The 19767-nt window shown below is 46.1% G+C and overlaps 1 protein-coding gene across 1 annotated transcript in view; it reads right to left on the bottom strand.

Moving 5' to 3' along the window:
• Positions 1-18541, bottom strand: part of LRMDA (leucine rich melanocyte differentiation associated) — a 1004984-nt gene extending 986443 nt beyond the window's left edge. The window contains 2 exon segments of the mRNA XM_040624819.1: positions 12160-12260; positions 18313-18541. Of these exon segments, the coding sequence (XP_040480753.1) occupies positions 12160-12260; positions 18313-18342 (131 nt within the window). The 5' untranslated portion in view covers positions 18343-18541.
• Between the last annotated feature and the right edge of the window lie 1226 nt (positions 18542-19767).

Below are 19767 nucleotides of genomic sequence, written 5' to 3' on the forward strand. Positions count from 1 at the left end.
CCAGCAGCCGAGTGGAGTATAAAGTGACAAAACTACCACAGAGGTCACATTCTGACAGTGGTCAACAGCAAAAGTGCCTTTCTCCACACGTCGTCTGTCTCTCCCCCCACGGCCTCTCCCAGGAGCTCACAGCACAGTGCCCTCACTGGAGGCAGACAATATAGAGAACGCACCTTTTCTTCGGTAAACAAAGCTCTACGTAGGAATCATCCGATTTCTCACTGACCCGTATCAAATTCAGGCCAGAGTTCCAGAGACCGTCTTGCCCCCGCCAACAATGAAAGTCTTTTCCCCTTAGACCCACACATTTTTACTACAATAATTTGAGACTTCATCAGAAAGGCCATTATGCCTGCAAACTTTAAATAATTTAAGTGATTCCTTGTATATAAATATTTCATATCAGAAATTGATTTCCAAATAAAGTACACATGAAGAATGACCACACTAAGCAGTGTCCCAGTACATCCTGTTGTTCCCAGACACGGGCAGCATTTTAAGGCCTCCAAAAAACTGAATTCCACATGAGGTCCTGCAAGAGTCTATGCACCACCTACGTAGAAGTAAAACGGCTGCCTCTACCTCCCTTCACATGGTGCTAGAAACGGAGCCGGTGGAGTCTTCAGGAGGAAGGGCTAAATTAAAGTCTTTGAAACAAATTTTTGTTGCTAAACTGCTTAATTTTCAGGGGAATAACCTGGGAGGATGGAGAAGCCTGAGAAATGATGCTGGCTATTTGAATTGTCATGTCCGGAAAGCACTGAATTTTAACCTTGGGTAATACCCGAGTAAGATCTTAAGCACTCCAACCCTGAAAGAGCTCTGGTCACTAGGCCCCTCCTGTGTCAGGAGGCAAAGAAAAAACTCCTGTTCCTGAACGTTGTAAGGAAACACAGGCTGGGATGCAACCCCAAGCCGCCAGACATGCACACGTACTCCCCGAGTGGCGTGAACGGCAGTCACATGGAAAGGGGTGAACAAAGAACAGGGACGCACCATAAACACCATTAACCAGGGCTCCAGGCAGCACAGAATAAACTGAAAACAAATAGGCACTGAGGCCCCAACAAAAACTTTCCAGGCAGCCTCAGGAGTGTGACAGCCCAGGACCCTAGGGAATGCTGGAGTGTGGCAAAGAAGGAAAAGTAAGCAGGGGCTCCTCACTGAAGCCCCTCACCTGCCATCTCCAACACTGGCCACTCCTTTCCACCAGCTCTTCCTTGGGTACCAAGGGGAGGAGGTGTGACAAGACCAAGTGGAGGCTGAACCAAGTAAAATATGCCCAATTCTTGTGCCAAGCCAGCAGCACAAAATTGAGCAAATTAACATGCATCTATAGCCCCCTTATGCACTATTCCGCAAAGCACCACCTCGCTGATGGAGACTTAGAACGCACCCGTGCACGCGCGCACACACGAACTTTTTACCCAGAGCAATAGCTGGGAAGAAAAAATTGTAACTCAAGCCTTAGTGAAAGCTAAATCCTGTCTCGCTTTAGCTGCTGCATTCGGTTTGATATAGCTAAATTAACAAAAATGTTCCCTTGGCATTTAAATTTTTTTCTTTCCTTTTTCCTCCTTGTAAGCAGAGTGGGGGGTGACGCATAATAAGTCAAAAGACAAAGCAACTTCAAAACAAAATCAGTTATTTGTAAACAATCCTTGAGGGGACTTTTTCCCCTGCTCTCCCCCCCCCCAAGAAAAACAGCCCTGCCAGTTGTAATAGAAAGCCAAGTAAAGATAAATCAATTAGCTTGCTAATTTCTCCCCTCTCATTTATTTAGCTCTGCACTGTATTTGTCGTAATTGACTACAATTATGTTAATTACTAACTCCAGTATAATTACTATATTTATTGTCATTGAGCATGCGATGTACCCACAGCAAAGCTGGCATTTGTCGGGCATCAAGAAAGCAAACTGTCGAGAGGTGATTCTCTGCAAACTGGCGGATGTGGCTTCAGCAAATCAAAGGGCAAAAGAGATTTCATGCAATGTTAGTTTGAAAGCACCGGTTCATTAAGGATATTAATTTTCTGATAACTACACATTTAAGCATGACACACTAGAGCAGTATCTACAGGATTTCGCAATTATTAATGCGTGACAGTTTCAAATGCTAAGTGAATCAATTAAACAGCAGCATTCACAATTTGAGAAGAGATAACTGCTTCATAACTACCTAAGACTACAATTTTCACATGACAAAAAAGAGCCATTGAGGCGCCTTCAAAACCTGACAGGTCAAGAAAGAAGTTTGAAACAAAAGCACCTTACAACCATCATCTCTCCTCTTTACTTGTCAGATCAACTTTGCTAGTGTCTCCCCAGAAACGGCATCACATGCCAGCTGCCACAAGGTGATTTTTCATGTCTTGTCAAAGAAATCTTTTATTCTATTTGCTCTGCATTAACATGTTACATTTATTGATCAAGGGCCTGTTCGGCAGCCACAGCAGGGCACTGAGCTCTCCATGCCTACGGGGCTTTGATGTCCCGGTGACATTCGAGCCCGAATAATGCACATACTAAATGGATTTAATGCAGAAATGTGTTTGGGCCTGACAGTTACATTAATAACAGCCCCTCACACTGATAAATATGCAATTGCTACTATTAAGAGTTACCCAATTATGGGGAAAATATTTCTCTACCTTATAAATAAATCCATCAACGAAAAAAAAAAGTTTTAACAATGGTGCATTTTCTTAAAACACTTCTCCAGCTGCAGAAAACGGGGCATGTGGGGGTTAACACCCCCTCTCCAGCTTTCCCCTCCAATTGTTTTTAATAAGTCTTGCTTTATCTCAAGAATGGTTTAGGGTTTTTTTTTAAACCTCTTTTGTTGGTCTTCTTTGCTCTACCCGTCTCTTATTTCTTCAAAACCAGAGAAAAAGCAGACACCCAGGAGACTGAAAATCGGGTTCTGTATAAACTCAGAGAGGAGCTTAGGGGAGGTGGTGCAAAGGTGGGGGGCACATAACTGATCTCTGTAATAATGGGTCTGGAGGAGGAGGAGGAGGGGTCTTTAGAGAGAGAGAGAGACAGAGAGAGAGAGAGAGAGATACACACAGAGAGACACTCTAGAAACCTGAACATATGTGTCTCTCTCCCTCATTTAAAACCCTAAGTGACCTTGTGCTGTGGCAGTGATGGGGGTGGGGGTGTGAAGGGGAAGGGAAAGCAGCTGGGAGAGAAGAGACCTTTTATTAGAAAAGTGTTGGCCAGGGAGAATTTGTAGTTATTATATCCCTGCAATTAAACACAGACACCCAGCAAAAAGCATAATCGTTCCCCTTTCATCATAAAGGAGCAGGGAACAGCTGAAATCACCAACACTGCAGTCCCTGAGAAGACAAGAGGAAAGAGGTTTTTCAGATGGTGGTGTGTGCATGCAAGAGAATACATGTGCAAGTGAATACATGTACAAGTAGGGACGGATGGATGGACGGATGGACACACACACGCACACACCCCTCTTCTCTCCAGACTCAAAACTCATGCGTGCAGTAATGGGTCTCAGGGTCCCCATCCCAAGACTGGGACAGAGGACAGTTTAAGCCACAGCAATTGTGAAGCCACTTCCCAGGGCAGTGGCCTTCATCTGAGCCACACCTCACAGCTCAGGGGTCAAGAAAAGAAGGGAGTAAGTTCCCTGGGAACCTCCCACCTCCAAGCCAGACTAGGTCTCACAATGAGGTCCTGCAAACCCAACATTTCCCAATCAGGGTTTTGGCAACACAGAAGAGAAATGCAACAGATAGAACTCTGAAGCCAACAGGGTCTCCAATTCGGAGCTGCAGAATCCACTGTGACCCCACAATGGTGGCTTCGGCAGGCTGCTCAGGATTTTCGAAGAAAAAAGAAACCTTTTCCCTGCGCAAGGAAATACAGACTTGGAACAGGCTGCCCATCTTCTCACACACCAAAAGCAACAAGTTATATCTTAAGAAGCAGTTTGGAGTAACTATAAAGATGAAGTCAAATCCCCAAGGCCATTTACTCCGCTCTCTCTCATTGAACCATCCGGGTAGTCTAGAGCAAACATCTTCTCCCATCTGGGTCTCAGTTTCTTCATCTGTAAACTGTGTGTAGTAACAGTCCCACTGTAAATGCGGTTGGGAAGACTGAATAACACTTGAAGTGTTCTGCTCAGCTCTGGCAAGTAGTAGGAGCTCCATAATACTGGTTAAGACAATAAACATGACTGATATCACCTGTTTGATACCTTGTCCCTAGACTCCTTTGGAGAGTGAAGCCAGTCACCTCTCAGTGCTTATTTGCAAGGCTGCCTTATTGTGAAGCTCAAAAGTCATTCTACAACCTGTCTGGGACAGGACTCAGAAGTCTTCCTCAACAAAGCACAGTTGGCATGGGGAAGGATTCTTTTTGTCCACGGCTGTCCCATGCCATGCCCTGCAACACATCTCTGGCCTCATTCACTAACTGCTAATAAAGCCCCTACCTCCATCATTAGGACACAACTTTGTGGCTGAGAACTTAAAGGGCCAGGGAGTACAAAGTCTGAAAGGGTTAAGCTTGCCAAATCTTCACCTCCTCCCCCAAAACACCACTGCTTCCAGCTGGTACCCTGACACATGGAAGGCGGCTCTATCCACAGGCACAGTGAGGTCCTCAGGATAGACAGCAGGGCAGAGGGAGAAGGCGGAGTCATGAGGCCCAAGTTCAAAAAGCTCAGGAAGAAGAACTTTATAAAAAAAGGGAAATTAAACCCAAGATTCTGAGGGAGTAAAATGGATGCCAAGGGAAATAAAAGGCATTATGAGAAAGTCTAAAAATTTCTTAATCTAGAGAAACACAGTAGGAAATCTGGAGACACTGTTTACGGAAGCACTTTCTAAATCACACCGCAAGTTACAGGGACCATCATCATCTATGAGAAAGCTGAACCTCATTACGGTCCCTTAGACAACTCTCTCCAGTCTCCCACCACTTCCCCCAGCCCAGTCTTACCCACAATGGCTCAAAACCTATTTTCCCTGACCAGAGGGTTAGGGACGTTCTTGGAGGAAGAGGGTGCTGCCATTTATACCCTGATACCTGCTCCCTTAGTGACCTCCCCACCCTCCCTCCCGTTCAAGCAGTTTTTGGTGGTGCTACAGTGATGGAGGTTACTTGAGCAACTTTAAATACAGGAAATCAAAGTCTTGCTACTGAGACCTTAAACATTACCTGCCAAGTCATGTTTCCACTTCACCTTTTGGTTGTATGTTCTGTTGGGAGCTGGAGACATGAGAATCGACAGTGATATTCTTGGGACAAAAAAAGATGCTTTTCACAACAATGCCCAGGTTAGAGAGACCACTCGTTCCAACATACAAAGACCCTTAGAATTTATCAATGCTCTAGAACGGTTTTGAAAATTCACTAACAGTTTATCTTTCTAAAGTCTATCTTTTCTACCATCATCTCTACCCCTGAAGGTTTAGGGACATGAGCTCTGTTACCACCCCCCACTCCACCATCAACATGCTGTCCAAGTAAGACCACTACATTTGGGTTTTAAAAACACATATGAACAAGGTCCCTGACTGCAAAGAAATGATTTGATGAAGACCCATGTCAACAGAACATGCCCTTTGTTTTTTGGGGTTTTTTTTTTGTTTGTGTGTGTGTGTGTGTGTGTGTGTGTGTGTGTGAATTTTCACTTTATTTGGTAAAAATTTAGGACCGTAATTACTGGATCATATGGTAAGTTTTGGTTTTTTTATAATAATTTTTTATTATGTTATGTTAGTCACCATACAGTATATCCCTAGTTTTTGATGTAATGTTCCATGATTCATTACTTGCGTATAACACCCAGTGCTCCATGCAATATGTGCCCTCCTTAATACCCATCACCGGCCTATCCCAATCCCCCACCCTCCTCCCCTCTGAAGTCCTCAGTTTGTTTCCCAGAGTCCATAGTCTCTCATGCTTCATTCCCCCTTGTTTACCTCCCCTTCATTCTTCCCTTTCTTCTCCTACCGATCTTCCTATTTCTTATGTTCCATAAATGAGTGAAACCATATAATAATTGTCTTTCTCTGCTTGACTTATTTTACTTAGCATTATCTCCTCCAGTCCTGTCCATGTTGCTGCAAATGTTGTGAAATCGTTTTTTGCTGGCTGGGTAATATTCCATTGTATATATGGACCACAACTTCTTAATCCAGTCATCTGTTGAAGGGCATCTCGGCTCCTTCCCCAATTTAGCTATTGTGGACAATGCTGCTATAAACATTGGGGTGCATATGGCCCTTCACTACGTCTGTATCTTTGGGGTAAATACCCAGTAGTGCAATTGCTGGATCATAGGGTAGCTCAATTTTTAACTTTTTAAGGGACCTCCACACTGTGGAGGTACAGTGGCTGTACCAACTTGCATAGAACATGCCCTTTGAACTGTTCCAAGTCTGGGTGGAGAATTTTCTCTTACGCATTCCCACTGTATTATGAACAAAGGTATGCTCCTAACTGACAAAGATGAAAAATATGTAGAGGACGACTGGGTTGAGCCTATGGAATGTCAAAGACAGTTGGAGAACTGAAGCACATTGGTTAGCACAGGCTAGGTTATGCTGCATTAACAAATACCCTAAACTCTTATAAACAGATTTAGTTCTCTTAAAACTGATGTCCAACACGGATCAGCAAAGGGTTTTGCTCATTTACAGTCAGAACCCAATGATTACAGCAGGTAGAAGCGTAATTGGCAAACTGTGCACTGGCTTTTCAAGTATCTGCTGGCTGGTCACACCAAAAGATACAGCGATGTACAAACATACCACGCATGGAAGGAGAGAAAATCCCAAATGTCCATAAGGAACCCCAATGACTACCATAGATTGAAATGGCCCCTGTGGAGGGTCAAGCCTGGGCTTTCAGCCTCCCCAGCAACATGTTTAGCTCTAACTACAGCTATGCTTCTTGAAGTCCTGTTACGTGCCAGGTAATTTGTAGGCACTTTACACAGTCACACACTCAGAATTTCTGCAGTCAGCCTGAGGACAGTTAAACAACTGGTGAGTGACAGAAGGATTTCAAGCCAGGGTGTCTAACCACAAAGCCTAGGTTCCTTTTCATTCCTTGCCCATTTTCCCAGTTTTGCACCAAGTTACCAGGCCCAGTTTCATCTAGCAGTTCAAAACAGACACAAATGGTGGTGCGCCTGTCCTCGAAGCCCTTACAGTGCACCCCCAAGTGTCCACCTCACTGCCTGTGTGTGGGCGGGGGGCACAGAGCCACCATGTCTTTACTGGAGCTTCCCAAAGTCTCCAGTCTTTCACTTTCTTCACCCTGGCCAAAGCTAGGGAAGCAACAAGCAAACTCCCACCTAAGAAATTTTCTCCTAAGCAATTCCCCCATCGAGGACATTTATCCGAGGGATGCTAAATAAGATGCAAGTGCAAATAATTTAATTTTTAAAACGTAAGCTTCCTGTTGCCATAGATCAATTAAACCCTCCTGATTTTATTGCCAGATTGACACAGGCATATTTATCACTATTTGCCATGGGAGCCCTGCTCTGCCCGCTGTGTTCGACGAGCTTAGCAAGCGACCCACTCACACCACTCAGGACTCAGGGCCCTTGGGGGAGGGGGATGAACACCACGGAGAACTCTGTCCTCTCCCAATCTGGGGGGTTGGGTGGGGCAGGGGGACTGAAGCTGGAATAGCTCATTAAGCAGCACTCTTTGCCTTGAGTAGATCAAGGAACTAGAGCTGGCTAAAGCACAGGTTCTTTTTACTGATCACGGTAAAAATAAAATATGAAAACGTCAAAAACAAGTTCAAGGAAGAGTTTGGGGCAATGGGTACTCAAATATACTTAGTAGCAGGAATTGGTAGAACCTCTCTTGAGGGGAATCTGATATCTTTATCGGAGCCCTCTGACAATTCTGTCTCTAGGAATTTGTCCCAAGAAACTCAACAGAGACCAATTCATGAGTATTACAAGAATATTTATAACATATTTTAACAGTAAAAGTCTGGAAACAATCTGAATGTCCAACACTAAGAAATAAGAAGCCATTAAAAACTGTACTGCAGTATTTACTGATGGGAAAATGCTTCCAACACAATGTGGGCAACAGCATTGTTTTTAAATATTTGGCATTATAAAAGATTGGAAGACAATAAAATGTCAGCAGCGGTGATTTCCAGTGGTGAGATTATCAGTGATTTGAAAGAAAGAGCGTTTCCTTGTAACTTTAAGTTTAACATTTCTATATTGATCATGTTTCTACTCCAAAAAATGATCTTCAAAAAGTAAAACCTAAAGTACGATTTCACGCAGATGCAGACACTGGACTTGTGATCATTAATGCATTCGAATTCAAGGAGCAACACTCCTCCTCTCAGGCATTACCTGATGAGCTCCCTAAACCCTCTATCCCCCATTCGAGGGTGGATGGCAATATCCCGTCCCTGGAAATCATGTCCAAAAAAGAAGGAGATGCAGGCTGAAAGGGCAGAGGAGAGAATGTTTGAGTCTTCTGAGGTAGCCAGAAGTTTCACTCGGACCTGTTGTCCTGCCTCGCTTTCCAACTTCCAACCTGACAGGACGCACCTTAGCTCCAGCAACTTTCATTCCCTAAGGAAAGAGTTCTAGAAACAGCACAGCCTGAACTTCCACAACCTTGTGCGTGGACAGGTAACCAGTTTACCATTGGAGGATCCAAAAGGAGCAGAGGATTCACAACAGTTAACACAGGAGAGGACACAGAGGTGTAACAGGATAAAAGTTTATATACATAGTGACTTAAAACTGAAGTTTAGAGCTTATAAATCCATAAGCATCCTTCCCTAAAGCATAAACAGGTGACCATAGGAAGAATCAGCAGAACCATCACTTCTATGCATGATATTAACAATGTTGACGGTGTATGGTTATGAATTAGTGGTCAGACAACAGAGAACGATGTTCCTAATGGGAGCGGTTAACTGAAGCCCGGTGCCTCCATTTTAACTACTATCTTGGCAAGAAGGAATACAATATGGCCATTTAAGACATTCATTCATACTGGAGTATCTGCACAAAATAGCTCTGGAGCTATTAACAGCAGGGCAGAAAAGAACTGAGAGGCTAAAGGATCTTCACGTAACGAATTTTTTCCTGTGTTTTGCATGTTTGTTCCTTCTAAAGCCATGTGCAAGTATGAGCCATTCAAAAAAATGAATAGAACTCCTTGCCTAAAAACAAACCGTAGCCTAAAATACAAACAGACTACAGTTGATATTGTGACCTACAGGTGTAGCAAAATTTGAATTCGGGGTTATTGCTCTGTTTAAGCCAATACTCTGATAGGACTCTCTGGATTGGGTGGGGGGTAGGGCGTGGGTCTGCAGAGATGCTCTTTAAGAAAAGAGGAGAATGATTTTTCTGTATATAACAAAGTAAGAATTCTGGGTTTCTGAGGGCAGCTCTGGGAAGAGGGTAAGTGACCTGGAAAGGTGAGAAATGGGCTGGGAGACAGAGGCACGGGGTCACATGCAGGAACCCTGACCCTAATGGGAGCCACACCAGGGAGAAATTCTCTATGGCAAGGGAGCACCCAAAAGATTTCCAGAAACAGTGTTATCCCAAGCGTGTCTCCTACTGTGTGCTATGATACTACCCACATCCCCCACCAGGATACCTTGAACTGGCAGAAGTCTGTAATAAATAGTTATATTGTGTTGGGCTTTGGAGAAATGAAGGGAATATCGTAAACGGGGTCAGACAGGCTGCCAACAGGTAGAACAGCAGACAACAGAGCAGAGAGGTGGTTAGAGCTGGGAACTATGGTGAATCCTGGGGGCAGGGCAAACTGACCAGGTGATATGCTCCCCCAATCCCATGGAGACAGCGAGGCTGAGCTAGGGAGGAACTTTCTACAGAATGCTGGCTGGGGATTCACGTTATTTCATTTATTCTCTCCCCTTGGCCACTTATTTTTTTTTCTTTCTTTTTTCTTTTTTTATTAAGAATTAGCTATGCATCTAAAAATATCTTTTATTTTGGTCCAGCTGAAGGCGGAGATGGAGACCAGTGCCTAAGTAAGCTCACGTCTTCCTCTGACACCCAAGAGAAAGAGCGTCACCTCCCCTCACCCCCCAGTTAGATATATAAGACAGTCAAAGAGGATCCAACCCCAACATACCCACATTAAGTTGGGACTGCTTTTCTCCATTCTGGTCTGTAAGCCCCTCTAGCCTAACCAAGTCCTCATGTAAACTCTTCCTGAACCTTAGACCTCACCCCCCACCCCATGGCTCATCCCTGCCCCAATCCAGCTACAACCCAGTGTGGTAACCACACACCAAAAAGAACAGGCTCCTGACCAGATGGGACAGCACGTCAAACTCAACACTACAGAAATATTCTCCTCCCAACAAAGGAGAATCAAATTCACAACTCCCCTCCCTCAAATTCTGTTTTACTAACCTTCCTCTCACTGAATTGCCTCTAGAACCTGTCCTTTCCTTATATATCCAGCCCCTCGGAGCCCAGAGCCCCTTCTCACCACGGACTCTGCTCACCACCACACACACACACACACGCACACACACGCACGCACGCACGCACCTCCCAGGGTCCAGCCCCTTCTCTGCCAAAGGGAGGGAGGGCCTCTGAGTTTGACAAAGACAGCTCTGTTTCCTCAGACCTGACAGCTCAGTCCCATGACCTGTCCCCGCTGACACACTCCCTCATGGGGCCCAGCCTCCTCCAACCCACATCCGGGCTCCCAACAGCAAGGCAGCCCCAGCCTGAGCCACAATGCCCCAAGCTTCTGGAAACCAGTCACACAGAAAGAGCCCCTTCCAATGTCCAAGTGAAGAAACCCTTTCCCCGAGTCTGCACTGGGGAGCTTTTTAAGGGGCACACATGTCTCAGGCACCACCCAGTGCAGGCTGCATACTTTTGTCCTGTCCTTGGGTATCAGGACCAAAAATCATCCTTAATTTCTTTAGAGTCAGCATTTCTTTGTTTGGCATCCTCTCATCACCACATATTAGTTTGTGACTTTTCAGTTTCCCTATCTCCCCAGAATCATACAAACCCTTGTACGCATGCACTCAGAGCCCTCTCTTTCAACATAACCCTCTGCACACCCTTCCCTAAAGGTGCATCTCAGTAAGGATCAGCACAAAAAGCCCTGTTGGCTTAAAGTCCCCTCTACCCACTGGTGCCTTAATGCCCTGAGTTTTGTCCATCTTCTCTCAAATTCTTAATTCCCAAGTGTCCTGACTCAGAGGCTGGGAGAGACAAGACTCCAAGGCATGGAAACACAAAAATGCCTGAGCCCTGGGGTGGGATTCGAGCTCCTCGTCTCTCCTTCCACCCCAAGACAGTTTGTTCCTTTCAGAGGACAGCAGAGTTCTCAAGGGAGCACTTAGAAGAAAAGCCCTACAGGGGACCAGCTTCTTAGGAAAAGCCACCACCCTGACCCCTGCTCATTTATCCCACTGATACTTGCTTTCTAAGTATCTCCTATTTCCCTCTTCCAAGCCCCCAAACCAGTCACAACTGGAAACCTTCTATGAAAAAAAACACTGTATTCTCCAATGGGATAATACAGAAGGTCACATTAACTTTTGCCAAGACTGGAACAGTTGTTAGAGTTCCCCTCCCACCTGCCCCATGCCAACAGTGTCTTAATTGCTTTGAAATACCATCTGGGAGAAATCATCGCAAAATATTTAAGGTTCCAATTCATTAAAAAAAAAAAAAAAACACAAGTCAAAGAAAGAAAACACACATATATACACCTTACCTGTGATTTCGCAAAACTTTGGGAGATGGGGTTATCCAGAAAAGCACTCCTAAATGCCCCAAAATGCCCTTGTTGGTTCCATCTCATTCCTTCCCCAAGAGTATTCTAATTTGTCTGCATAGGTATCAGTGAGAAAGGAAAAGAACGAAGCAACACTATGCTGGCCATCTTGTAGGACCTCAGGGGAAATGGAAGATGTCCACACTCACAGCTTTTTCAGTGGCGCAAAGAGGCTAGCCAAAGATTCATCTGAAGCAAAGCCCCACTTTTGGGGTGTGATGCCACATGTCTTCGAGCCCCACACCCTATGCAGAACTGGATGGTGACTTTCACCTGCAGGCCATGACCAGGAGGACTGGGCCTCCCTGGCCTGGTCTGCATCTTGTGAAGGGTACATACCTCAGAAGGTTAAAGCTCAGATCGAGCCTCTTTGCGAAATGTCCACAGTCCCTGCCAAGGTGCTCTGGAATTTCTCTGCAGTCCTGGCCTATGTAGGACACCTGGAAATTAAATGGAACAGAAACAATGTGGCAAACGGAAATCGCCCAGCTGCTCCCAACCCTGAGTCATTGATCCGAAGATTGCTTCCGCAACTTTAAACGCACGCGCTCCTCACACACAAAAAAGGTCACATTTGTGACTGTTTTCCTGATCAAATCAGCTTTGGGGGCTTCAGGGACTCTGCCAACAGTTCCCCTTTCCTGGTACACTTAGCATGATGGAGACTAATGCCAGCACAATGGAAATTGGACTAAAATTGGCCAGATTCAGGTGTCCAGAAAAGCCCCCATGTCAGAGCGCGCTGATATAATCACAGCAATCAGCCTCCCGCTCAGGGGCCTTTCCAACAGCTGCCCCTCTGGCTCCCCTCCTCCCTCTCCCCCCCTGTCCCCCCCTCCCCCAAATACCCTGTTATGCACATTACCTCATAAAAGACACAGCAGATGCACTTACCAGCATTCAACCTGCAGGGTGCTGGAAGAAATAGGGTTGGACAAGAAAACCTCCCCAGACCGCCAATCTCATCCTATTATCACTGTGTATAAAATGTCCCCCACACTCTGTACAAACTGATTTGAAGGCGACAGGGAAATGAAGGGTGGCCACAGCTTCCAAGCCTCTGTTCTCCAGGGAGCCTTTTGCGACCAACCCCACTCGGGTTGCAGAGCTGTTCCCTTAGGCCTTCTTTTACTTATCATTATTAACAACCTAGTATGTGTCCAAATATTAAGAAGCTGAATTGAAATTTGATGCCAGAATTTCTGATTGTAGGACGGTCAGAGGGCTTTCTCACAGCTCCAACCACTCAATCTTTGAAAACCATTTTTTTAACAGATAGTTGCCAATTCAACCACAAGGCACTAATTCCAAAATCCATAAAACAAACCCATAGGTGAGAGTTGGCCAGGGAATCAAAACATAGGCTACGTCCCTAAAGAACTCCCTCCCCCCAACCGCCAGGTAGAAATTCAGTCCTATCACATGGCTAACAATCTTGATCCTTTCTCCAAATACATATCCTCCTACACATATAGGTAAGAACGTCTTGGAATAAATAAGATTCCCCCAGGGGTTATGCTCCTTAATGGGGAACAAGAATGTGGTGGTCTTACAGAACTCTAGATATCAAGTTGAACATTATGACTTACTAATATTCAATCTTAGAACTACAGAAATAGCACTTTCATAGGACTCAGGCTAATTTTTAAAAAGAAAAAAAAAAATCACACTCTACGCTAATAAGTTCAATTTTCAAGTCCGTTCCCACGCCTGTCCAATCCAATGGGGACAAACTGCTGACAGTACAGTATCCTGTACTCACTCCCTTAGTAACTTCATTTCTGGAGGAGAGAAAGTGGGGGAGAAAGGACAGAAAAATAGCTGATTCCAATAAAATAATTTGGACTCAGGAAGACACAGGCTAAAAAATAAAGGTCTCCAAGTTCAATCTAGCAACCTCCCTTTTCTACATGGAAGCCATCTTTCCTCAGAACTCCTCGTGTAATAAACGTAGGCTTCCAAGCAGAGATGGAAATCACACAGCAAGAAGAGACTGGGGATGTAAGGCCCCAGTCAGTCTAGGGACTTCAATTTCCCTCAGGATACCCACTTGATCAGCAGCAGTTTCTATCCTAGAATATTACATTGACCCTGCAGGCCCATGGCAATCCCCAGAAAACCCATCCCTTTCACCCCATCATGCACCCCCATCTTATACACATCAGTATTCAAGATCTCTGTGGTATATACAGCATAGAGGCTGAGGTTTAGATGTAGAAACTGAGCTCTGTCCTTAGAGACTCACCAAGGACTCAATCTTGTAGGGACCCGATTTCTCAAAACCCCTCATGTTTTTACAAAGAAACTAAGACTTTAGTGGCATGCCCAGGGTAATGTGGCTTTTAAGTCCTGCCCCAGGAATAGTACCTTCCAACTTGGGCGCCATGGAGTTCTTACAAATCCACACGTGGATGTGCATTTTCTTGATCAAGAAACACCAGTGGTACATTTATCATCATGCTTTGGCTTCAAAAACGTGTGTTCCTAGTTGAAAGGTTGTGAACTACCTCATGACAGGATGCTGAAAACCCCAGAAGAGCGCAGAACCTAGGGAAAGAGGGAGATTTGCTCCCCTCTTTCTTCTGTTCGATCCCCTCTCAGAGGCAAAAGGAGCACCAGGGAACCTATCACCATGAAACGTGCAGACCATTTACATGCCTAACAGGACTTTTATCAGCTTGTTTTATTACAGCAGCTTAACACAACATCCCAGGAAAACTAAAGCACAACTTGTTCCCCAGTGAAGACCAAGTCTCTAAAATTTAGCATGAAAATCAACTTTGATAAGCCATCTGCATGCTTGGACACCCCACCCCCACCAACCCCCGTGCTAAACTAGGAGCATTTAGAGATAGGAGTTCAGCTGACCACATGTAAGGGTCCAAATCGGCGGGACAAGGCTTAAAAGCTGCAAGCAGCCACTGCCAGGCACTGCAACCAACACTCATAATAAGAAAGGCATGTTTAGGAAGTGCTTCTGAGTGGAAGACATTACCTCTCAGGATGTCAGAAAGCTTTTTGGCGCATAGGACCACCTAATGTAACAAGCCAAAAGAGCCAGACCAAAAATAATTTGCTACTTGAGCAAATAAGGGAAATTGAGATTAATAGACCCTGAATGCCACAGAAGCAAGAGCACAACCAGACCAAGAGTCATTGCATTTAGTCGATTACTTTTAGACTGAAGAACCAAGTTGTGTACTTTTCATTTGCCTACTTTATTATCACCAGTATCCCAAAACTTCGACCCTGTGTGGAATGGTAACAGAAAGGGACACCGTTATCAGGGGCATGTAAAACATATGAGGATCCCCCCCACAGAGGGATACCAGAGAGGACAAGAGTATCTGTGCAGAATCCCTTCATTCACATACCCAGCCCCTCTAAGCAGAAGCCACGGGGAATTACCAAACTGCAGAAGACTACAGATTTCTCTTTGCAGTTGGGACAGTCTGGCCCTCTGGACATTTCTGAGGACGCTAGGTTTGTTAGTAGACTGCGTACAGAGACGATTATTTTTTGATGCCTGACCCCAGCCAGTGGTGGAAGATCCTTGATTTTAACCTCACAGTACTGAAAGGTCTGTCAGAGTAGAAACAGTCCCTGTGCTACTACTTACTAGCTGTGTTATCCTGGATGGGTCACAACCTCAGAGTTTGTCTCCTCTTCTATAAACTAGTCTAACACCAACTACATCCAAAAGGTATGGCGAATAAGGGAACTAACATTTATTAAATGCCTACCACCTGGCTGTTACCTAGTCAATCCCAGTGAGTCCTAGATCATCAACTTACAATGAGAAGATAACCTATTAGAGTACACAGCATTGTCCTCAGCACCTAGTAGCCACTCAGTAAATACTTGAATCAGACCACTACTCCTAAGAAAGGGATTTGTTATTCCCTCTTGGGCACAGGATTTCAGTGCCCAAATTCCAAGTTTGCATTTGCATCTACAATTATATTGATGTCACTACTTGGTCATAAACTATCAGAAAAAGAAGATTGAGGATTTAGTGTGGTATGAATGACGCAGTCAAGCCAAGAGAAGGCCAAATGAAGTCAGATTCATGTTGAATAAAGAGAGTTTACAGGGAAGAGTAGAAGGAGGGCTGACTGAGGCCCGAGAAACTTCTAAAACCCAGGGCAATAGCAGTCAGCCCACAGCGGCTTCAAAGCAATGACCTAATTTCAACAAAACATAATCCATCTCATTTAGTTGTTTTAGTGGTGTTATGGGTTTTTTGTTTTTGTTTTTGTTTTTTTTTCTATGCACTGAAACCATCTCTATTTGGGGGATAGGTCTCTATGAACTTAGAAAAAGTTGTATCTGGTTGTGTATTTAAGCAACATTGCAATAAGAACAGTATCAATACCATGGGCTCCGGGGAAGGTTTTTTTGTTTTGTTTTGTTTTGACGATGGCTCTACCAAACTTTGAGAAGTACCATGTGACACACATTCCAGGAACTACTTCTTGTTATGGCTGTCATTAGAAACTAAAAGAGGCAGAATGCAAAAAACAAACAAAAAAAAACACCACCCCTCCCCTAAACCCAGGGCTGCCACTCAGATCCACTGGTCTAGGAGATTCAGGACCTGGGGGACTAACACCCCAGAAGCATTTTCTCAGCCTGTCTTTTTCAGCTCCTCCCCCAGCAGCTCCATGGGCTTTAAAAAGTCCCCTAAGGGCTCAACAGGTTAGTGATCGCCTTTGAGCCCTTTGGAGTGGGCTCAAAGCAGAGGATGCAGGAAAATGATCAAATTAGGGAAATGTAGGAAGAGAGGAGGCCGCACAGGAATGTTCTTAGCCCTACTATCAAGTGCTCCATGAAGTTGGAAGAAGCTACACCCAAAGAATGCTGAGTCTGAAATGCAGAGACCTAGGGTCTGGGGGGAATGGGGTATTCTTGGGCAGATCCCCTCTCCTCCAGCTCCTCCCTCTAGGCAGGCATGTTAACTCCCAAAAGCTGTTTTCCCTGCCATCTAAATAAGACACATCATTTTTAACCTTTCCCACTGCCTGCTACCTCCCTGGCCTGCTCACTTCTGAACTCTGAGAAGGTGGAAACACTTGCCCAAAGAAATCTCAAAAATCTAACTGTGCCTGACACTACCTGCCTTAGGCAATCCAAGGGGAGAGCTTCAAAACCTCAGAACTGTTTCTCTAGGGCATGCAAAGAAAGGCGGGAGGAGGGCTGGCTTAATCAGAGGTTAAAAAGAGAGACCTGGCTTTTCCAGAAGGTAAAAGGCACCTGGGCCAGCATCCTTCCAGCAATGACTGAGAACACCTGAGGCTCCACTGCAGGGCTGAAAGCAAGTGAGTCTAGGTGCCTGTCACCCAGAGTTGAAACTGGAATGTTGCCATTCCTCACAGACTCCAGTTCAAGAAGTCAGGTGCCGAGTGAGCTCTTGCCATTTGTGCAACATGGAGGGACCTAGAGGGTACTATGCTAGGTGCAAGAAGTCGGAGACAGACAAGTACCATATGATTTCACTTACATGTGGAATCTAAAAAATGAACAAAAAACAAAAACAGACTCGAATACGAGAGAACAAATTGGTGGTTGCCAGAGGGGAGGCGGGTGGGAAGATAGGCAAAATAGGTGAAGGGGGTTAAGAGGTACAAACTGCGAGGTATGAAGTTAGTCCCGGGGATGAGAAGTACAGCACTGGGAATATAGTCAGTAATATTGTAAAAATGTTGTAGGTGTATGTATGGTGACAGATGCTAACCACCCTTGTGGTGAGCAAAGTATAATGTATAGAATTGTCGAATCACTATGTTGCACACCTGAACGAAATAACATTCTAGGTCAACCATGTAATACACTAAGAAATCAGATGCCCAAATAAAAATGGGGGAGCTTAGCCTTCTACCTGCCTTGAATAAGGGCCCTAGGTCTAGGATCCAGAGGCAGTCTGCAGTGTGGCCACAAACCTACAGCCTGCTGGCATGCATTATGATTTTCATGGTCTTTAGTGGGACCTAGGCACTTCTGCCATCCGGGGGTCCTTAAAAAATAAACCACACACACACACCCCTAATGTTTATATTTTACAACTTCATTAGTATGAAGATGAATATATTAAGAGATTGTCTTTGACCAAAGTTATTTTCTTCTGATTATGAAATTACACACTTTGTATGAGCCCCTAAAAGTAGCCTCAGCTGTGGGCATGGTCCACTCAGCCTGACGAGAAATCGGCGTGGCTGGCCTTAGCAGCGAGCAGTAGGGACAGAGGAGGTGGAGGGGACCTTGTCGACCTAGGGGGCCTTCCCCTCTTCTCCCAAGGCGGGGGGGGGGGGGATGCCAGGCCCCAAAGTCCCCTCACCAAACCAGGGCGGGATGAAAGAGTCGCCAGCTGCAGACGCAGCCCCCCTGAGCGGGGGCAAGGAGCTCTTTCGAACCTCCGGGTGGCCCCTTGCCTCAGCATTCCCTCCCCACACCGACTGCCCCAAGCGAAGGCGGGGTTCGTCCTGGCGGACTTACTTGAGTTCCACTGACCACGAGCCCGGCCATGACGACGGGGCGGACGCGCGGCGCGGAGCACCGAGAGCGGAGCACCGAGAGCGGAGCACCGAGCGCAGAGCGCGGCGGCGGCGGGCAGCAGCGCCCGGCGCGCAGTTCCGCACTAAATAGTCAGCTGACCCGGCGGAAGCCCGAGGCGCGGGCCGGGTGCTGGGACCTGGGCTCAGCTGCGCGCCGGCCGCTTCTGCTCTGCCGGCCCTCGCGCCTGTGAGCCTAGCCACGCCCCCCTCCACGCGCCGCCACAGGTGGCCCCCGGCGCCCCGCGCTCACGCCGAACGGCCTGACCTTGATTCCCCCATGGCCCCTGAGCGCCCCAGGACCTCCCCGCCCCCTGAGGGGCCAGGGAACCAGGAATAGCTTCGCCCCCAAAACTCCAAGCCCAGAACTCTACTGCGTTAGTCGGGGGCGGGCTAAGGGGAGGAGGGCTTCGCATGAGGGGGAGGGGCCCATCTGAGTCGTTAGTTAGTGGGGGACGTGGAGAGCGGGCCTTTCCTATATTTCACAATCCAGATTACATAACTGTCCTCGACTGCGGGGAGGAGGAGGGGCCATGGCCTGAACTCCCCTCCCCAACTTTGAGGGAAGGGGGAAAAAGGAGAGGCTGAAAGGACACCTGGTGGGGCGAAGTTTCCATTTGTAGTGGGAGGAAGAGAGAATTGAATTTCCCTATAAATAAACTGCCGGCTCAGCTAAAACACCCCAGCTGACAGTAATAAACGCTAGAGAAGAAGAATCAATGATGTCCCCAAATTTCAGGTTTCTCTTATTCTCTCCCTCTTATTCGTGAAGCACAAAGTCATCCATGCGGTCAAATTTCCACCCCCAGCACCCCCTCCCCACACACACACACATCCCATCCCCCCAGCTGGAAATGAAAGGTAGCCTTTACTGCCTCCTTCATCAGGCTGGGTGGGCAGCTCATGCCTGTCTCAGTTGAAAGGAACCAAATTTTCTCCCCGTGACTTTTTGCCTTCATGCCTCCATCCCCAGGATGCAGGAAACTATTACCACATACCACTTCATTGTCACATTATCACCAGTCCTCTCTTGCAACTAAGAGCCAGCCTGGACTTAACTGGCCTCTCTCCCCTGCTCCCTCTGTACCAGTGAGTAAAGCTATCATTCAAACAGAGAAGGGATCCTGAGTGCCAGACTCCAGGTCTGACGCATTGCACTGCAGTTACCGCAACTCAGTAGACCTACTGATAATGGTAGCTCCCACCTCTGTTGACGGGCTGTTCCCAGGGCTTTTGTTTTCATTATTCCGTGTGTCTAAACAGCCCTTAGAAACTCCTGTTTGTGCAGCTGATGATAATTATGATCATGGTTAAGCATATTGTGGCTATCATCATTGTCTCTCAGGCCTGGTGCCAGCACATTGTAATGCGGGCCCTCCTTGTCAGCATCCTGATGAGT

Source organism: Ursus maritimus, unplaced genomic scaffold, assembly GCF_017311325.1.
Source record: "Ursus maritimus isolate PB19 unplaced genomic scaffold, ASM1731132v1 scaffold_7, whole genome shotgun sequence".
Lineage (NCBI taxonomy): Eukaryota > Metazoa > Chordata > Mammalia > Carnivora > Ursidae > Ursus > Ursus maritimus.